The following is a 17,334-nucleotide window of genomic DNA, read 5'->3' as shown; positions in this document are numbered from 1 at the left end:
AGCCAGAATGACCTCTCGCAAGAGGTGGAATTTGCCCCTACGAGTCCAAGGCTACCACCGCGGAGCTCAGGGAGGCAAGTGAACGTTTTGCCCCGCCCCTCCCCCCACGTAGGTGTTGCAGCTGCTGCCAAGAACAGCAACGGCGGCCATAACCTTTTAAAGAGCCCCTCCCGAGAGCTGGGGGAGCCAGAATGGCCTCTCGCGAGAGGTGGAATTTGCCCCTACGAGTACAAGGCCACCACCCTGGGGCTCAGGGAGGCAAGGAAACATTTCGCCCCACCCTCCCCCCGTGCCGCAGTTGCCGCCAAGAACAGCGACGGCAGCCATTACTTTTTAAAGAGCCCCTCCCGAGAGCTGGGGGAGCCAGAATGGCCTCTCGCGAGAGGTGGAATTTGCCCCTACGAGTACAAGGCCACCACCCTGGGGCTCAGGGAGGCAAGGAAACATTTCGCCCCACCCTCCCCCCGTGCCGCAGTTGCCGCCAAGAACAGCGACGGCAGCCATTACTTTTTAAAGAGCCCCTCCCGAGAGCTGGGGGAGCCAGAATGGCCTCTCGCGAGAGGTGGAATTTGCCCCTACGAGTACAAGGCCACCACCCTGGGGCTCAGGGAGGCAAGGAAACATTTCGCCCCACCCTCCCCCCGTGCCGCAGTTGCCGCCAAGAACAGCGACGGCAGCCATTACTTTTTAAAGAGCCCCTCCCGAGAGCTGGGGGAGCCAGAATGACCTCTCGTGTGTGATGTTTTTTCCACCCCGCCCCTCCCCCCCCGTGCGGGGATCTCTGCTGCCGGGGAGAACAGTGGCGGTGGCCATAACTTTTTAAGGAGCCCCAAAGGAGAGCTCGGGAAGCCAGAATGACCTCTAGCGCAAGAGGTGGAATTTGCCCCTACAAGTCCAAGGCCACCACCCCGGGGCTCAGGGAGGCAGGGAATGTTTCGCCCCCCCACCATCCCAACTGATGGCTGGTGGGAGCAGGGGGCGGGGCTTATGTGCCCACCCCCTGGGCTCCTGACTGGCGGAGCGGTGCTGCAGTGTGCTCCGGCAGGAACCGAGGCCTGCACACCACCATATTAAAAACATTACAAATAATCAAAAGAGAAAAATCTACTGGAGTCTTAAAGGGGTCATACAAAGGAGTGGGAACAAAACCAAGACCCAATCTCAGAATCTGCATCTCTTGTGAGGTTACCTTTTTTAAAAAGATGTACTACTGCCTCCTCCAGCAATGGGAGATGCCTGCTTGAAGAGGAGGAGGAGGAACCCCTAGTCCTAGTGCGACTCTGAGTGAATCACTCATATCCTGGTCTTTCAAAATTAGATTCTCCTGCTCAGTGGAGGGGAGAGCCACCTTCCTTCTGGGGAGCAGCCTGGCCAGCAGCTAGAGGAGATGGCCCCTGGTGCAGTGGCAGTGTCTTCTGAGGTAAATTTTGGTACACGCTGCTTCTGTGGGTGGGACTCAGGCAACGCAGCCCGTGGAAAACGGGACACCTTCTGACTGACAGTTCAGGGAGTCAATTGATTTAGGAGCGTGTGGAATGTTCTGGAGAGTCCATGACCAAAACACAGTTATATATAAGGAGAGATTACCAAGGACCCTCCCAGTAGAAACATATGAATTTCCTTTAGACAGAGACAGACCACGGATCCATGTTACCCAGTTTGGCCTACTCTGTCAGCAGCTTTCCAAACCCTTAAAACAGAGCCAGGGTTGTCCAGGTCCACCCTGGCTACCAGCAGGGCATGGGGGATGCCAGCTCCATGTTAGGAAATTCCTGGAGATTTGGGACTGGAGCCTAGGGAGGACCGGGACCTCAGTGGGGTACAATGCCACAAAGTCCACCCTCCTAAACAATCCTTTTCTTCAGGGGAACTGACATAGATAACCTAACGGGTGCCTCACAGGTGTGGGGGGGAAGTAGAAGAGCATGAAAGCTTGGTGGGCAGAATGCTTGGACTGATTGGATGGGACACTGGAGGGGGGCTGGTTTTAACTATGTATATCTTTGGGCATTGGCGCCAAACCTTTAGTTCTGACACGAAGCAATCTTAGCTTGAATCATCTTTTCTACTCAATAAACATATCTCCTGAGAGAGTGTCATTGTGAGTAACTTTGTTCAAGAGTCTGACATGGGGTACCTTTGAAAGCGGCCATTTTCTCCAGGTGAACTGATCCCTGTCACCTGAGGACCAGTTGTAATAGTAGGAGATCTCCAGCCACCACCTGGAGGTTGACAACCCTGAGACTAAGTGAGGGCTTTGGCGCACCTGCTGAAACTATTTTAAGAGAGATTCTTAGAATCCCCCCCAAAGGACAAAAGGAGGAGGGTAGATCTTTCCAAGGCTGGACACTCAGGGCCTTTGGAGCAGCCCATGCTAGGAAATGGATGTGTCTCATATCTTTGCTTTTCTGAGACATGGTCCCTTCAGCTCATGCATCCCTGTGGGTCCATGGGGGCAAAATACACAGCAGCAAGGAGCTTCCTGAGTGAAAATTCAGCAACATTCAGTAGTGAGCTGGGGGAAAGAAAGACACACACACCCCATCTTCTGTTTGGGTCTCTCAGGAAAAGATGAGGGCAATATGAAAATTATGCAAACAGCCCCTTCCTTCCTCATTTCTTGCCTCATTTCTGAGGAACAAGAATTATTTTAATTTCGTTCTAATATTACACATCAAACCATCTCTCCCCCTCTCCCTCTCCCTCTCCCTCTCCCTCTCCCTCTCTCTCTCTCTCCCCCTCCCCCCCCCCCCCCGGCAGGTGCACCCACATGCACGTTCCCTTGGGGAGGAATAAACCTGGGAACCCTAAAAGTGTCCTCACTCCACCCCACTCAACCCCATCCGCTTATCACCACTGGGAAAATTCAAGGGACATCAAGCCTGTGGCCCTGTCTACATGCAAAGACTCCTATGTTCTTTCAGTTGCTACTATACACTTCTGGATGGGGGGTGGAGCTTAAGCAGCTTCCCCTCTGAACCCCCTTGACATGGGGGAGAGGAACCTGTCAAATCACTCACGTAGAGCAGGACTTTTGATGACACCCTCTTTATGGAATCCTCTGCCTAGAGAAGCTCATACAGCATAGTTTTACTACTAAATGGTCCTGAGGACCAAGCCACATGGTTATCCAGTCTGCTCCAGGAGTTTTAGAAGGGTGTAACTCTGTGTAGGAGTGCACTGTTGGTCAGCCGTTTCTTGTTCAGAATGTCGCACATTCATCTCCCACCAATCTCTTTTCTGTGGCTGATCTTACAAGGTTATCTGGACACCACACAGCTGATGTGAAAAGGCTCAGCCTGAGACCACAGATAGCCCCTGCCAGTTTGAGTAGATAACACTGATCTTGGTAGGCCAATGATCTGATTCTATATGTCCCAGCTTCATGTGTTCATTCTATGACTGTAAACTTAGGCAGATCATGAGAGGGAGGGCAGGAAGGGTTGCATCAGTGCCTAGTTCTAGTGGCCCTTTTTAACATGCCCAGGGAAAGGCTGATCACCACTTTGGAGTTAGGAAGCAATTTTCTCCAGGCTATTTTTGCTAGAGATCCTGGAGGGTTGTTGTTGTTGTTGTTTTTGCCATCTTCTGGGTATGGAACAGGTCACTGGGGATGGGGGGGGGGAGTTGTGAATTTCTTGTGTTGTGCAAGGGGTTTGGACTAGATGACCCTGGAGGCCCCTTCCAGCTCTATGATTCTATGATTCATGTGCTTTTTTAGCACAGGGAAGAAGCAAAATGGAAGTTTCTTCCTTATACTAAAGTTATCGTGGAGTGAATTTGGGCTTGGATTAGAAAGTGGCCCATGTTCACACATTGTTGTGTTTCGGGGAACACGTGATACCCCTGGACAGCATATGTTGGCACAGGTACATGAATAAAATGCCAGCCTAACCTGTTTTACAATTTGGGAAAGTTGTTAGAACCTGCCTTTGATGGAATGTGTTTGGCTCAGGCTATCGGTTTCGCAGGTTTGCTTCATTCAGACCAGCGTGTGTACTGTTTTGGTGGTAGTTGTAGAATGAATTATGAAAGACTGTCCAGATTCCATCATCCCTTTCTGGTGTTTTGGTAGAATTCGGGCCAAAACTGAGAAGATGGGTCATTCTGCCCAAGACAAGTTCACATACAAATTTTAAGAAGAACTTATCTTTTTCTGACCACCTTAAAACCAAAGGAAAATGTAAAAATTGAGAAAGGGAATAGATACTGACTGATGGGCAAAAATGTGTGAGAAAAGAGGAACTTAAAAAATGGGCGGGGTAAGATAGACAAGGAGAAGAAAAAACCCACAGGGCTACTGCATGTTCTCTAGTCACGTGACTCTGACAACTCTCCGGGTGAGTGGAGCCCACTATTGCAGAGACTGGTTTGTTAGCACTGTGGTGTTCCTACGGAAAATTTGTACGTTACAGAAGACAACATGAGGTTCCTGCTGCCAGGCAAAATCTACTTTCTGACTTTGCTGTTTCTCTTTTATCTGCGTGTGGGTGAGTTTCCTTTTCGACAGCTGTTTTTCTCTTTTTTTTAAGACCCTTGTTTTAAACCTATGGAATCTAACAACTGATTTATATATTACACAGAACATGAAGGGCTGTACCACTTCAAATGAGGGCTTTGAAGGATTTCCTTACTTTAAAAAAAAAATCCACTCCTGGACAGTAGAAAACTGTCCAAAGGTCATACTGAACTTTACTTTGTGTTGGGAGCAATTTTTATAGGGGGAAGCATTCCAAAATGAGATCCCTACCGACAGTAGGAATCTGGTAAAGAGCAGAAGTCTTAACACCTTGCAAAAGAGACTGGTTGGACTAGGAGCTGGGAGATCTTGGGCAAAGTCATATATCTTCAGCCTAACCTACCTGGCAGGGTTATTGTGAGGATAAAATGGAGGAAAGGAAACAATGTAAGCAGCTCTGGGTCCCCATTGCAGAGACAGGCAGGATGTAAAAGGAACACAGCCCGTGCAATGTACAGATCAGTTCTTACAGTGCCTACATGCATCAGTTTGGTAGTATGAAAAGGAATGGTTCTACAGTTGTCCCTATGCTGTTGAGGTCATGTAGAAATCCCAGATGAGGAAGCATGGAGTGCAAGGAGGCAGTGTATCACGGGCCTGAGTTTTCACATGTTATCTGTTAGTGCATTCTGGGTCACACAAGAACTAGGTCTCGGAAAGAAGAGGGAAGAGACCCTCAGATCTGCTCCATCCAGCAGTGGGAAACGGAGAAGAGAGGGTGGGGTTCCTGGATTCCTTTCTCCTCCCTGCACCCAGGGATTCCCAGAGATTTGCTCACTCATCTCCCAGTGGTACAGGAAGTGATGCCCGTTGCCTAATCCCATTGCCTCCTGGATCCATGCTACCAGTGGCCTGAGGTGCTGCAGTGTCCTGCTGCCACTCTTCATTTTAATTAACAAGTTATTGTTCCAGTGCCACACTGATTATTGTTGAAATAAAATAAAATATCAAAGATTGACTGGATTTAGAGTAGTACAGAGTGTGTGGAGTGTACTTAGAGATACAGAAAGAATTTGACAAAGTCCTCCTCCGGTGATGTAATGGTGTATCCGATAAGTAAGTCCCACTTTACAGAGTTTTAGAACTGCCTTAGAAGGATCCATGTCTTGGGTGATGAGTAGACATCTTGCACTATGCATAAACCTTCAAGGATGAAGGATAAGTGTTCTGAGTAATGGGAGAGGAATATGAGAGAGGTGTCCTTGTTACAGGGGATTTGCCAGGCTAGCTGGATGTCACATGCAGTAGGAGTCAATGATCACAGTGCATGTTGACACCAAAGAAACTGGGCAAAGTAATGATGGAAGAAAGAAAGATTTCAGCTGTCATAGCCTTGAAGTCCGAAACTAAAGAAGCATTTTCAGAAATGGTATCTATTCCACATGCAGAGCTCGCTAAAGAGGCTTTGAGAGGAAGGATATGGATGCGTTTGCCAGTGCAGAATGATAAACTAGGTAGTTTAAGTGGAAGAAAAAATTCCACAGGCTTGTTGTGTGTATGTGTGTGTGAGAGTGCGCAGTTGCACGTGCCTGTATGTAAAAACAAATATCCAAAATTAATAGATCCCAATACTAAATTATCATTTCCTTGATTAAAACCCTGAGAGGACTCTATAGTGAAAGACGCTGGAGAGTCAACCAAAGTGGTCTACTGGCACCTTAAAGAGTAACAGTACTACATGATTGTCTTTGATTGTCTTTGACAAATGCAATTATGTTGTATAACCATTTTTTCCCTATCCCCCCTTTTCTGTACCCCAACTGTTTTTCTAAAATAAAAAAATTAAAAAGACTAACAGTATTTATTCCAGTAGAAGTTATTTTTGTTAGTCTTTCTGGTGCCACTGAATTCCAGTTTTATTTTGCTGCTACAGACTAATCAAGCTAGCCTTCTGGAATAAAACCAAAGAAGGAAGTGTTGTAATACTGGGTGACTTCAACTATACTCCCATAGATAGGGCTAATTAAGTGCAGGTCAAAGAGGTAACAGTTTAGTTATAATCAATGCTCATGCCTTGGAACATTTCAGTTAGAGGGGAGTTAGAGGGGAGGGGACCACGGGGTCCAGTTAGAGGGGAGGGGACAATGGGGTCTCTTGCTGAGTGATGCCCAGGGCCTGGGATGAGATGCAGAAACACTGACTGTAATGATATTGAATTCAGCAGATGTAATGTGGTCAAATTCAGCAGACATACACGCAAGTAGAAATTTGCACCAGAAATAAAGTGCAATCATACTTAAACATCAAGATAAGAAACTCTCCAAATGAGATTCGTTGAGAGGAAGCTGAAAGAGAGACTCAACCAAAGGGCAGGATGCAAAGAAGTTATCTAGAGAGCAATCCTAAACAGGTCTGCCCCAAATCCTACTTTGGTCTATTCAGTGGGGCTTCCTCCTAGGAAAGGATTGCACTGTTGGAACTACAAAACAAGAGGCTCTGTTACGGCTTTTATTAGGAAAGCTCTAAAAGATGCCAGAACAGTTAATAATCAGAGTCACAGAAATTACAAAATTCAGCAAAGCTTTCTTTAAAAAAGCCCCACGAGAAGCAGCACACACTCCTTTTACTCATTCACCTTCCCCCCTTCTCATCCAAAGTGAGGGGGTGATGGCAGGTAAGCACTGCAAGAAAAACTGTGCTTGGTGGAGGGACACTGACCCTTACCTTGCTGCCCTCTGTTGCTCAAATCACTTTTATTCCTAACCAGCCCTACTTCTGGGCTGGGAGCAAAATAGTTGCAGTGATGAAGCAATCGGAAGTAAGGAGGGCTCAGATAAGCTCACCGGGGTGTTTCTTTTGGGGGAAGGAGCTGACACCCCCCTCCCATGTACCCTGAGAACAACAACACATGGCCACAAACGACAAACTTGGCTGCCCCTTTCCCGCCTAGTTTGGCCTTGAGATGGAGAAGACACGATTACCCAGGTCCAGGGCTAAGTTGTGTTACTCATGAAGAACTTCTCGGAAATGCTGAGCTGCTTCAAGCACAAACATAACTTTTGTTAACAAAACTGCACAGTCACCCACCCAAGCTTGAGGTCTCCCAGTTCCTTTTCCTTTCTGTCCCCGACTTGCCCTTTGTGTGGGTTTCCTCCTCTCTTGTTCACAATGTACAGATTTGTAACACTGTAAAGGTAGAAACATATGCAACTTACAAAACACCCCAAACATTGCATACAATCAGTCTACCTCGTAATTGGAAATTGTCCTAATTGTAGCACATCTACAGTACTTTTCATGGTATTTTCAAAACATTTCAAATGCAGTCTTATATCTCTGAATTTAATACATGTTAATATTAAAGATTAATTGCATTTGAAAATGTGTTTGTCTAGCATCAAATCAAATGCTTCTGCAATAGTTTCTTAATGGGATCCTTGCAGCAAGAATAGTCCCTCCACGGATCTGCTGAAGCCCTTTAAATCAGGCAGGAGGGGAGGGAGAGGGGTGACCAGGTGGGTGGTTGCTCTTGGGGTTGCCCTATGCCCTTCTAATCACCTGTAGCCCACCTGGTTAAAAGCAGCCTGTCTGAAGATTATTGTATTAAACAATTGATCCAGCAGAACCAGGGAAGAGGAGGAATGAATGGAAATGGAAGGGCAATAGGAGAGGCCAGGCCAGGCCTGCCACACGGCATATCCTTTAGACCTTTTTTCTAGGTCAGAGGAGACATCCTGTTCCTGAGAAACAGGAATACAGGTCTTGTTTTCCCTTTCATCTCATCATACTCCTTGGGATAATGTGACTGGCATTCTTATGGTTGCCAGTCTCCAGGTGGGGCCTGGAGATCTCCTGGAATTACAACCAATTTCTCGATTACAGAGATCAGTTGCTGTCAGAATCAAACCCTTGCCTGGGTCATTCTACTTGCAATTGTGTCTCTCTGATGTACATAGCTTTGCTTTACTGAATTCTATTATTGCTGCACCAGGTATTCCCTCCCCGCTTGTAGTTCCCAAGTTTCATGTAGCACCTGCTGGCATTGTATCAATCTATTCTCAAGGATCCTCCTCTGACATTCCTGAGGAAGGAGTGATTGAGACATGTCTGTGTGAACCTTAGATTAGCTGCGCTTTTGTAACTCTGTGAAAGGAAGCCTCCTCTGTAAAGGCTAGTGAGAACATTAGCTGTTTCTACTTCTCATGGCCTTCGAGAGAGTATCAAATGATAAACATTCTCACCATTTTAATTGTAATGTATTAACCTGCCTAAATGCTATGTAATCATGGTGTGTGAATGAGGGCTGGACCAGAGGTCTCGTAGTTTCCTACTTTGTAATTATCTTCAGTTCTGTCAAAGAGTTCAACTTTAATGCAGCTTTCCTGACTTCCTAAATAAAGCCTGTTAAAGGACTTATTGCGTCTGAGAGTTACTGCGCAAGCTGACAGTTGCCCTGGAGCAAATGGCTGCTTTGGAGGGAGGACTCTGTGGCACTAAAACCCACTGAGGTCCCTCCCCTCCCCAAACCCTGCCTTCACCTCCCCCAGGTTTGGGGGAAAGGAGGTAAGATGATGCCTGCAACCCACATAAAACTAAAGGAGAAATGCTTGGTTCAAACATAGTCAAGATGGAAGCTTCACTAATGAACCAATTAAAATGGATATAGATTGACTGTTTCCATTGGTTGGCAGCCCTTGGAGAAAGCGGTTTTGTAGGTGTGGAACAGGGGAAGGCTGAGAATGGTGTCAATCAGTCGGTCCCTTCTGAGAACAGCACAAAGGCTTCTCCTACCATCTCTGCAGCAGGTTTGTACTCTAAAATATTCTTTTTAGAGATGTGCAAGACAATGAATAGGAAAGGGTCACATGACACTTAAAAGCTCAGAAGTTTGATGGGGTAAGCAAGATGGATGGCTTAAGTGAGCGTTGCCAGACTCCTGGGCAAGTTATTCTCAACGACACTCTCTTTGGCAGTGATATGTTTATTGAGTTATAAGCAAGGCCCAGGTCATAGCAGTACTGTGTCAGTTCTGAAGATTTTGGCGGGTACAATCATAGATATAGGTAATTCAAATGTAACCCCTCCTAAGGCTCACTCACACGTCACATTCACCCCGCCTAGCCCCAGTGCCTCTACCCCCCCCTTTCACCTGGGAAATATACAACCCTATTATCTACAAAAGCCAGCTGGCACCAAAAGCTTTCAAGGACTTTCCTCTGGGAGAGAAGAAGACTTCTTTGGAAGAATTACGCCTCTAAGATAGTGCCACCACACACTGCACACTCACTCCCCCCCCACCTAAGGAATTCCCCTCCCCCAGCAACCATGGCATACAGAGCAGGGCGATATTTGACAAGCATTCAGTTGGTGAGTGTGAGACGGTGACTGCGTGGATCAGGTACATCACAGAGACCTGCATGCTTCTGTTACAGGGGGTGGGTGGATTCCCAGTCCATGTGAGTAGAAGAGTATGTCTGCAGCAGGGGCACTCTTAGCGATTCAAGGGCCCTACGCAAAAATCTAGGTAGGTCCCCCTGAACCACTTAGTCCAGTTTGGTATATTGGTTAGGAGTGCAGCCTCTAATCCAGGAGAACCGGGTTTGATTCCCCACTCCTCCATATGCAGCTGCTGGTGTGACCTTGGGTCAGTCACAGTTCTCTCAGAGTTGTTCTCTCACGAGCAGTTCTCATAAGAGCTCTCGCAGCCCCACCTACCTCACAGGGTGTCTGTTGTGGAGACAGGAAGGGAAAGGAGATTGTAAGCCGCTCTGAGGCTCCTTAGGGTAGTGAAGGGCAGGGTATAAATCCAATCTCTTCTTCCCTGTCTTCTAAATCTCCAGGAATTCCCCAGCCTTGAGTTAGCAGCCCTCTGTGTCCCTCGGTTTACTGGGTTTTCAGCATATTTATTCAGGAAAAATGTCTAGGCTTCCTTTCCCCAGTTATGTGGGATTTTGAGGAAAGGGAGGTAAGATGATGCCTGAAGCAACCCACATAAAATCAAAGGAAGAAGAATACCCTTTTCAGGAGAAATGCTTGGTTCAAACACAGTCAAGACAGAAGCTTCACAGATGAATCAGTTAAAATGGATATAGATTGACTGTTTCCATTGGTTCACAGCCCTAGGAAAATCCGGTTCTGTAAGTCTGGAACAGGGGCAGGTGGTGAATGGTGTCAATCGGTCGGTCCCCCATGAGAACAGCACAAAGGCTTCCTCTACCGTCTCTGGAGCAGGTTTGTACTGAACCACTTAGACCCTCCCCGAGCCTATACCCGGCCCCCAGGGTCCAAGCACGGGGCAGCCCTCGTCCTGTGGGAGGTGGGCAGGGGCAGCTGCTGTTCCCAGAAACTGACTGCCTGAGCCTGTGGGCAGCCACTCCTGCTGAGCTGGTTGCCCCCCGCCATTGTGGCACAGGTTTGTGGGGGGCTGGGGCACCCCCAGCAGGAGGCCTGGCAGCTTCCCCTGATGTCCTTTGACTAAGACAGCCCCTGGTCTTCAGAGAGCCCATGATGGAGGTGCCTGTTTCCGTACACTAGAGTATGTATATAGGGGCTTGTTGCAGATATCTGTATGCCTGGATGTCCGGGGGTTGGACTAAGTCCTGCTCCCCTTTCCAAGCACAAAGCATATGGAATTTTGTATAACTGAGCCGGGATAGCAACGGATCTTCTCTTTCCATTTCAATTTTCCTCATAGCACACATAATTTACAATACCAACCTCTACTGCAGGGGTCCTCAACATGGCACCCACTGACATGTTTCCTGATGCCTGCCAGGAGAGGCTTTTGCCCAGCAAGGCTTCTGATCGGCCCCCGGAGACCCCACCCCATCAATGCAAACATCATATAAAAGCAAATCACATAACTGGTCTACTTAACGGCTTTTCGTCCCCCTGCTCCACTCTCTCTCTCAGCAAAGCCCCGCATACCATCAGTTATGTAAACATATTCTGGAACGGTCCATTTTACTTCAAGTTCCTTTCCTAATAATCTCTCCTGTTGGAGTTCTTTGCAGTCCGCTCAGCACCTTCCGAGTACTAGAAGGAGGATGAACATGAGGCCACCAGCTCCTCCCCTTTGTCACTGAGCACACTGGCCTCGCCCCCTGTAGATGTTCCCCTCCTGTGGGTAGAACACTAGGCTTTCCAGTTCTGGGTTGGGAAATTCTTGGAGATTTGGGAGGTGGAGCCTGAGGAGGGTGGGGTTTAGGGAGGGGAGGGACTTCAATGCCATAGACTCCACCTTCCAAAGCAGCCATTTTCTCCAGGTGAACTGATCTGTCACCTGGAGATCAATTGTAATAATGGGAGATCTCCAGCCACCACCTGGAGGTTATACAAACATGAGATCACAGGATAGGTTGTAAGCCATGACAGTTGATTGGATATTTGGAATAATTCACATCCACATCAAAGAAGGACTGTGTAAAGCCACTTTGAGCTGTACTATATAGAGAAACTTTGAGCACGAACAGTTTGGTTTACAAGGACACCTTAAATATTTGTATATTTTGTTATTTGTGCCATATTATACATGCTTAATAATAATTATTGAGTAGATCGCATAACAATATCACAGTTGTATTTTTGTTTACTTACCACCTGGAGGTTGGCAACCCTATAACAGCACCCATGTGTATTTTGATAGGAGTTGCAGAGTGCTCAAGGCACATGGCACAGCAGGACTGCGTGGTGTGTGTGCTGCTGAGGAAATAAAGGCCACATAGATAGAGCCATCTTTGCCTTCGCAAATTAATACGAGTGCTTTATTGTAAGGAACTCTATTCTAGACAGGATATCTAACCAACTATGGACAGAGATGCAGGAAGCATGTTCAGCTGTCATGGGAGCAAGATGGAGAAGGCAGTGGGAAGGTGCTAGCTGGAAGGCAGGCAGGGAGGCAGGAAGGTTCCCCAAGAGCAGCAATCTTTACTCCAAAGGGAGAGCAGTAGAAAGGAAGGATACGCAGGGGGTCCTGACTCCTGACCTGTCTCTCTCTTGGCTCTATAGCTCCTCTCTGAAATCGGAGGCTCAGAGACCGCACAAAGTCCTTCATTTCCAACACATACAAACTGTACATGAGGGCCTGGAGGCAGGGAATGCATTGGAGGGTGGACTTTATGGCATTATACCCCGCCCTCCCCAGGCTCCACCCACAAATCTCCAGGAATTTCCCGACCCAGAATTGGCAACCCTAATCTATATTTACAAAAAAAATGACATGTATGGGATAAGAAGATGTGTGTGTGTGTGTGTGTGTGTGTGTGTGTGTGTGTTTAAAAACCAAAGTCTGCTGAGAAAACCGAGAAAACCTTTGGCTTTATTGCATATCTCATTTATAGAAATTAGAATACAGTTTATCCAGACGGTTATCTATAATGGCATTCGATAGAAAGGAATCAAGCGTTGCCTTTCCAAGAATTATAAATCCTGGTGGGTTGCATAGAAAGTAATAAGTGGGTTTTTGTTGTCCCTGGCTGAGGATTTCTAGTTCTCCTTTTCTGTTCTTTATTCCCACATTAGAGGCTATATGCATATTTAGTGTGTGTGCGTGTGTGTGTGTATGTGATAATTCAGAAGTAATTTGCTGGCCTCAATAGTGTTTTTACATGTCTTTCAGACTCTTCAAAGACACCTCAGCCTGTTTTAGTAATCCAGACACCGACTGCTGTGAAAGTGATGGAAGGTTCTACACAGCGCATGGAATGCTGCATACTCCAGTTTAACTCCCCAATTTGGTATATTTTGTGGTTTAAGAATGGAACAGAAAGTGCATTAACTAACTCAAGCCGAATGTCAATAATTACAAGAGAAAAAGAAAGATGTAGTCATTTGATTCTGAGCAAGACTGAGATAGCAGATTCTGGAATCTACAGGTGCATACTTCATGACCATGGAGGTAATCGCTTTCCCAGTAATGGAACACAGCTGACCATTGATGGTAAGATATTTTCTTCAAAATCACATCTTGTATTTGTAGGAACCTTTGACTTCTTTCACAGGTGCAGGTTGTGTGGAGACTGGTGAGAACTGTAGCTATTGAACAATTTGCAGAAAATCCACACGTCTTGAAATAGTGTACTATGCAATTATTCCAAAATACGAACATTAAGGAAAAAATATTCTTTTCCAGCTTTTTCAAAAGTATGATGGATATTCCAGTAATGGATCGATGGAGACAATATGCTGTTTCCAAGGATTTTGTTCAAGAGTTTCAAATTAAACTCAACATTTGCTGGGAGATGCAAGCAGTTTTCAGTGCCTTGTACTGGTCAGCTGTACTGGTACCCTTAGAAGGGAACTGTCGGCTGGTATACCATGTTACCCACAGAACGTGTAATGAAACCCCAGGGGCTCCTTCCTCCAAGGCTCTGCAAGCAGGCAATTTCGAAAGAAGGGGCACAGGGAGGAAAGGGTGCTTAACCCTTCCCTGTCCATCCCTTTCCCACTCCAGCTCCCCTTCCCAAACCACTTTTCACATGGCAAAGTGGTAAATCTATGTTTGTATCCCTTCTCCAAACCATCCCCACTGAAAGTTTCAGTGTTTGGTACTCGCATTTGCATGGAAAAGTTGGTTCTGTGTTTTCATCCAGTGTGGCCACTTTTCTCTGTTCCTTCTCCCAGGGTTGTTTGTTCTACCTCTGCCAGGGCCCATGTCTTTTCCGTAGATTTTCCAGAAAAGGTGCACATTTGTTTTATTTTCTAGGGTTTTTAGCCATGCTTGAGGTTTTCCTTGATTTTCTTTGTTTTTTAGCCCACCTTTCTCATAAAAAGGACTCAAGGCATGTTTTTGAAAATACAACTGGATAAAACAAGCAATTAAAACCTTATCTATGACTGGAAAACTTTTATCTACTGAAAGACCTGTCTGAATAAATTGATCTGATGCTGCCATTGCTAAAAAACAGGGGGGGTGGGGGTTCCCTTCCTGCCCTGCATAGCAAGGCTGTTCTATCACACAGGAGCCGCCACTGAAAAAGCCATGGAGTGGGCAGGTGCTGATATAATCGGTTTGCATGATAACAATCTATGTAGACATTGGCCTGATTAATGCCAATTGCTGCTCAGCAGCAGATTGGAAGACGCGGTCGTTAAGATGTGTGGGTCCTAGGCAATGAAGGGGCCTTCCAGGTCATATCCAGCACCTTGAATTGGACCCAATAAGAAACAGGCAACCAATGCACTGGACTGATATTGGATATGTGAACTGCGACTAGGTCTGGATTTGAAATGAGCCACAGGTCGATTTCCCACAAGCTTCCCTTTGCCCGGATCGTACGTGTCAATTTCACACTAAGTGTTGCACAGCTGCATTTTGCCCCGCAGCTTCACCCGATTTTCCCCGCCTCTACTCAATCCTGTTTTTTGATGTGAAATTGACACGTACGATCCGGGCAAAGGGAAGCTTGTGGGAAATCGGTCACAGTGTTTTGCATTAGCTGGAGTTTTCAGGTCATCTTTAAGGGCAGCCCCGTGCAGAGCCTATGACAGTACTCCAGCCTCAAAGTTACTATCACATGGATCAAAGGGGTCGGATCATAACCCAAGTCAGTATTATGGTTACATATAAAACTATGCTGGTAAATAGAACAAAGTCTGAGTCCAGTGGCACCTTTAAGACCGACAGGTTTAATTCTAAGTATAAGCTTTTGTGTGCATACACACTTCTCCAGACACAGTGAAACAGACTTCCACAACCGTCTGTTTCACTGTATCTGAAGAAGTGTGCATGCACATGAAAGCTTATACCCAGAATTAAAATTGTTTGTCTTCAAGGTGCCACTGGACACAAACCTTGTTCTATTGCTTTAGACCAACACAGCTAACCACCTGAATCTAAGACAGGAAACCCGGACTTGTTCTTTAAGTGTGGATCCTTCATCTTCCAGCTGCAGTTAGCAGTGAACTGTACTTTAACAGAGTTGGGTGATAGTGGAAAGTGCTGTCGAGTCACAACTGACTTATGGTGATCCTGTGTGGTTTTCCAGGCAAGAGATGCTCAGAGGTGGTTTGCCATTGCCTGCCTCTGTGTCATGACCTCGTATTCCTTGGAGGTCTCCCATCCAAATACTAGCCAGGGCCTACTCTGCTTAGCTTCTGAGATCTGACAAGATTGGCCTAGCCTGGGCTATCGAGGTCAGGGCTAACGGAGGTAAACATTAGTATTTTCCCCCCGGGCAGGGATTACTGACTTGATGGTGAATCAGACTCCAGAACACATCAACCAACCAGAAGGGACAAATGTTACCATTGAGTGTCGATTCAGGACTGTCAGTGATTACAATTCCACCGATGTGAGATGGTACAGAAATGAAACGAAGCTGAACAGCGCTGGAGCCTCACTCAGAATAGAGCTGGACCTGGAAGGAGGCTTTACTTCTCTCACTCGAACAAATGCTGCTGTGGGTGATTCAGGGAACTACAGATGCCAAGTGGAGAGCAGATCCAGGAACCTGACAGGATCAGGAAAGGCATCTAGTGTTGCCATCACAACAGGCAAGTGCCGTCCTCGTTCTAACTGGCTGCTATGAGAAGAGCAGAGAAAATGATAGAGATGTGCGCACAGGACAGCACCTTCTGTGAGGGAACTCTCATATCCCTCAGATACTGTCCAGAGGTCACTCAGTGGAGAGCGGCTGAGCTTCCCTGAACAGCCTGCCCTCCATCCAGGGCTGTCACAGTGGGTCCCCACCGCCTCTCAGGCCCATCTCCGATATCATGCGAAAACAAATCCCACAATTTGCCAAGCTTCTGGGCCTCCAGGGTGACCACGGCCCTCAGCATGTTGTCCCCTTTCCCTCTTAGCAGCCCTTCCCCCCACCACTAACGATTTCCCCCTGCAATTGGTAGCGACAAAAAAGTATTGTGCGTGGCCTCCGGGGTCACAAGCCAATGAGGAGGCCTCAAAATCATGGCTAATGTGCCAGTGTGTGCCATGAGTCACGAGCCAGAATCCTTTGCAGCTCACAGATCAATGGGTAAAGGGCACCACGAAGGTATAGTGTTTTGTAGAATTTGCCATAGGAGGCAGAAGATACCTCAACTGTCAACTCTCATGCCCCCCACCATTTCCTCTCATAGTCACACCTATTATTTTCATCCTTTGTGGAGACTTGAGAATTACAGGGGGGTCATTTGGGAGCACGGGTGATCATTTTGGACTCAGTGGTATTTTTCTGATAACCAGCGAACACTCAGCTTTCCAACAATACAGGAATTAGGCAAGACCAACCTTCACAATTCCCTCAAAATGTGATCCTTACTCTAGATACAGATTAGAATTATGTATGGAATGGGATTAAATATTTGAATAGGTTGCAATGACGTCACAATATATTCAAGAGCTGCTGAGGGGAAAGAATCTTGTCAGTGAATTCTGGAAATTTGCGGGAGTGCTGTGAAGGAAGGAGGAGGTAGTCTGTGGGAAACTTCCCGCCCCTCTTCTTAGCCAGGGGAGAGAGATATGTGGGTGATGGGCATTTTGTGTTGGGGATATGGTGTCCACAGGTATTTAACTTTTGGGATAGCTTCGCATCTCCCTCTTTACCCATCACACTCTTTTGCTGGAATGTTTCTCATAACTACAGTGGTATGTTGCAAATACAGAGAAGAACTCTTCCTTCAGCAGAAATGATTATTATTGCCAGGTCTTTGCACTGGATCTGAAGTTTCAGAGTTTTAATGTCCTTCTTAGGGCTCCTTTATACATGATTGTTTTCTTAAACAACAAAATGCTCTGTACATTTTTTAAAAATGATGTTTTTCTTGCAAACTCAGCTGCCAGGATGACTTGTTCATAGGCTAGAATGAGGAAGGAAGGAAGGAAGGAAGGAAGGAAGGAAGGAAGGAAGTAAGGAAGGAAGGAAGGAAGGAAGGAA

The 17,334-nt window shown here is 46.6% G+C and overlaps 1 protein-coding gene across 1 annotated transcript in view; it reads left to right on the top strand.

Annotated features, from left to right (window-relative positions):
- Window positions 1-4,396: 4,396 nt before the first annotated feature.
- LOC107111792 overlaps window positions 4,397-17,334 on the top strand; it is a 19,322-nt gene continuing 6,384 nt past the window's right edge. Inside the window, exons 1-4 of the mRNA XM_015412823.1 lie at window positions 4,397-4,490; window positions 9,151-9,264; window positions 10,577-10,690; window positions 13,077-13,397. Of these exons, the coding sequence (XP_015268309.1) occupies window positions 4,424-4,490; window positions 9,151-9,264; window positions 10,577-10,690; window positions 13,077-13,397 (616 nt within the window). The 5' untranslated portion in view covers window positions 4,397-4,423. The remainder of the gene's footprint in view (window positions 4,491-9,150; window positions 9,265-10,576; window positions 10,691-13,076; window positions 13,398-17,334) is intronic.

Source organism: Gekko japonicus, unplaced genomic scaffold (assembly GCF_001447785.1).
Source record: "Gekko japonicus isolate JY-2015 unplaced genomic scaffold, Gekko_japonicus_V1.1 scaffold1029, whole genome shotgun sequence".
NCBI lineage: Eukaryota > Metazoa > Chordata > Lepidosauria > Squamata > Gekkonidae > Gekko > Gekko japonicus.
Note: the sequence above shows the minus strand (reverse complement) of the source record. Positions and strands in the feature narration are given on the sequence as shown.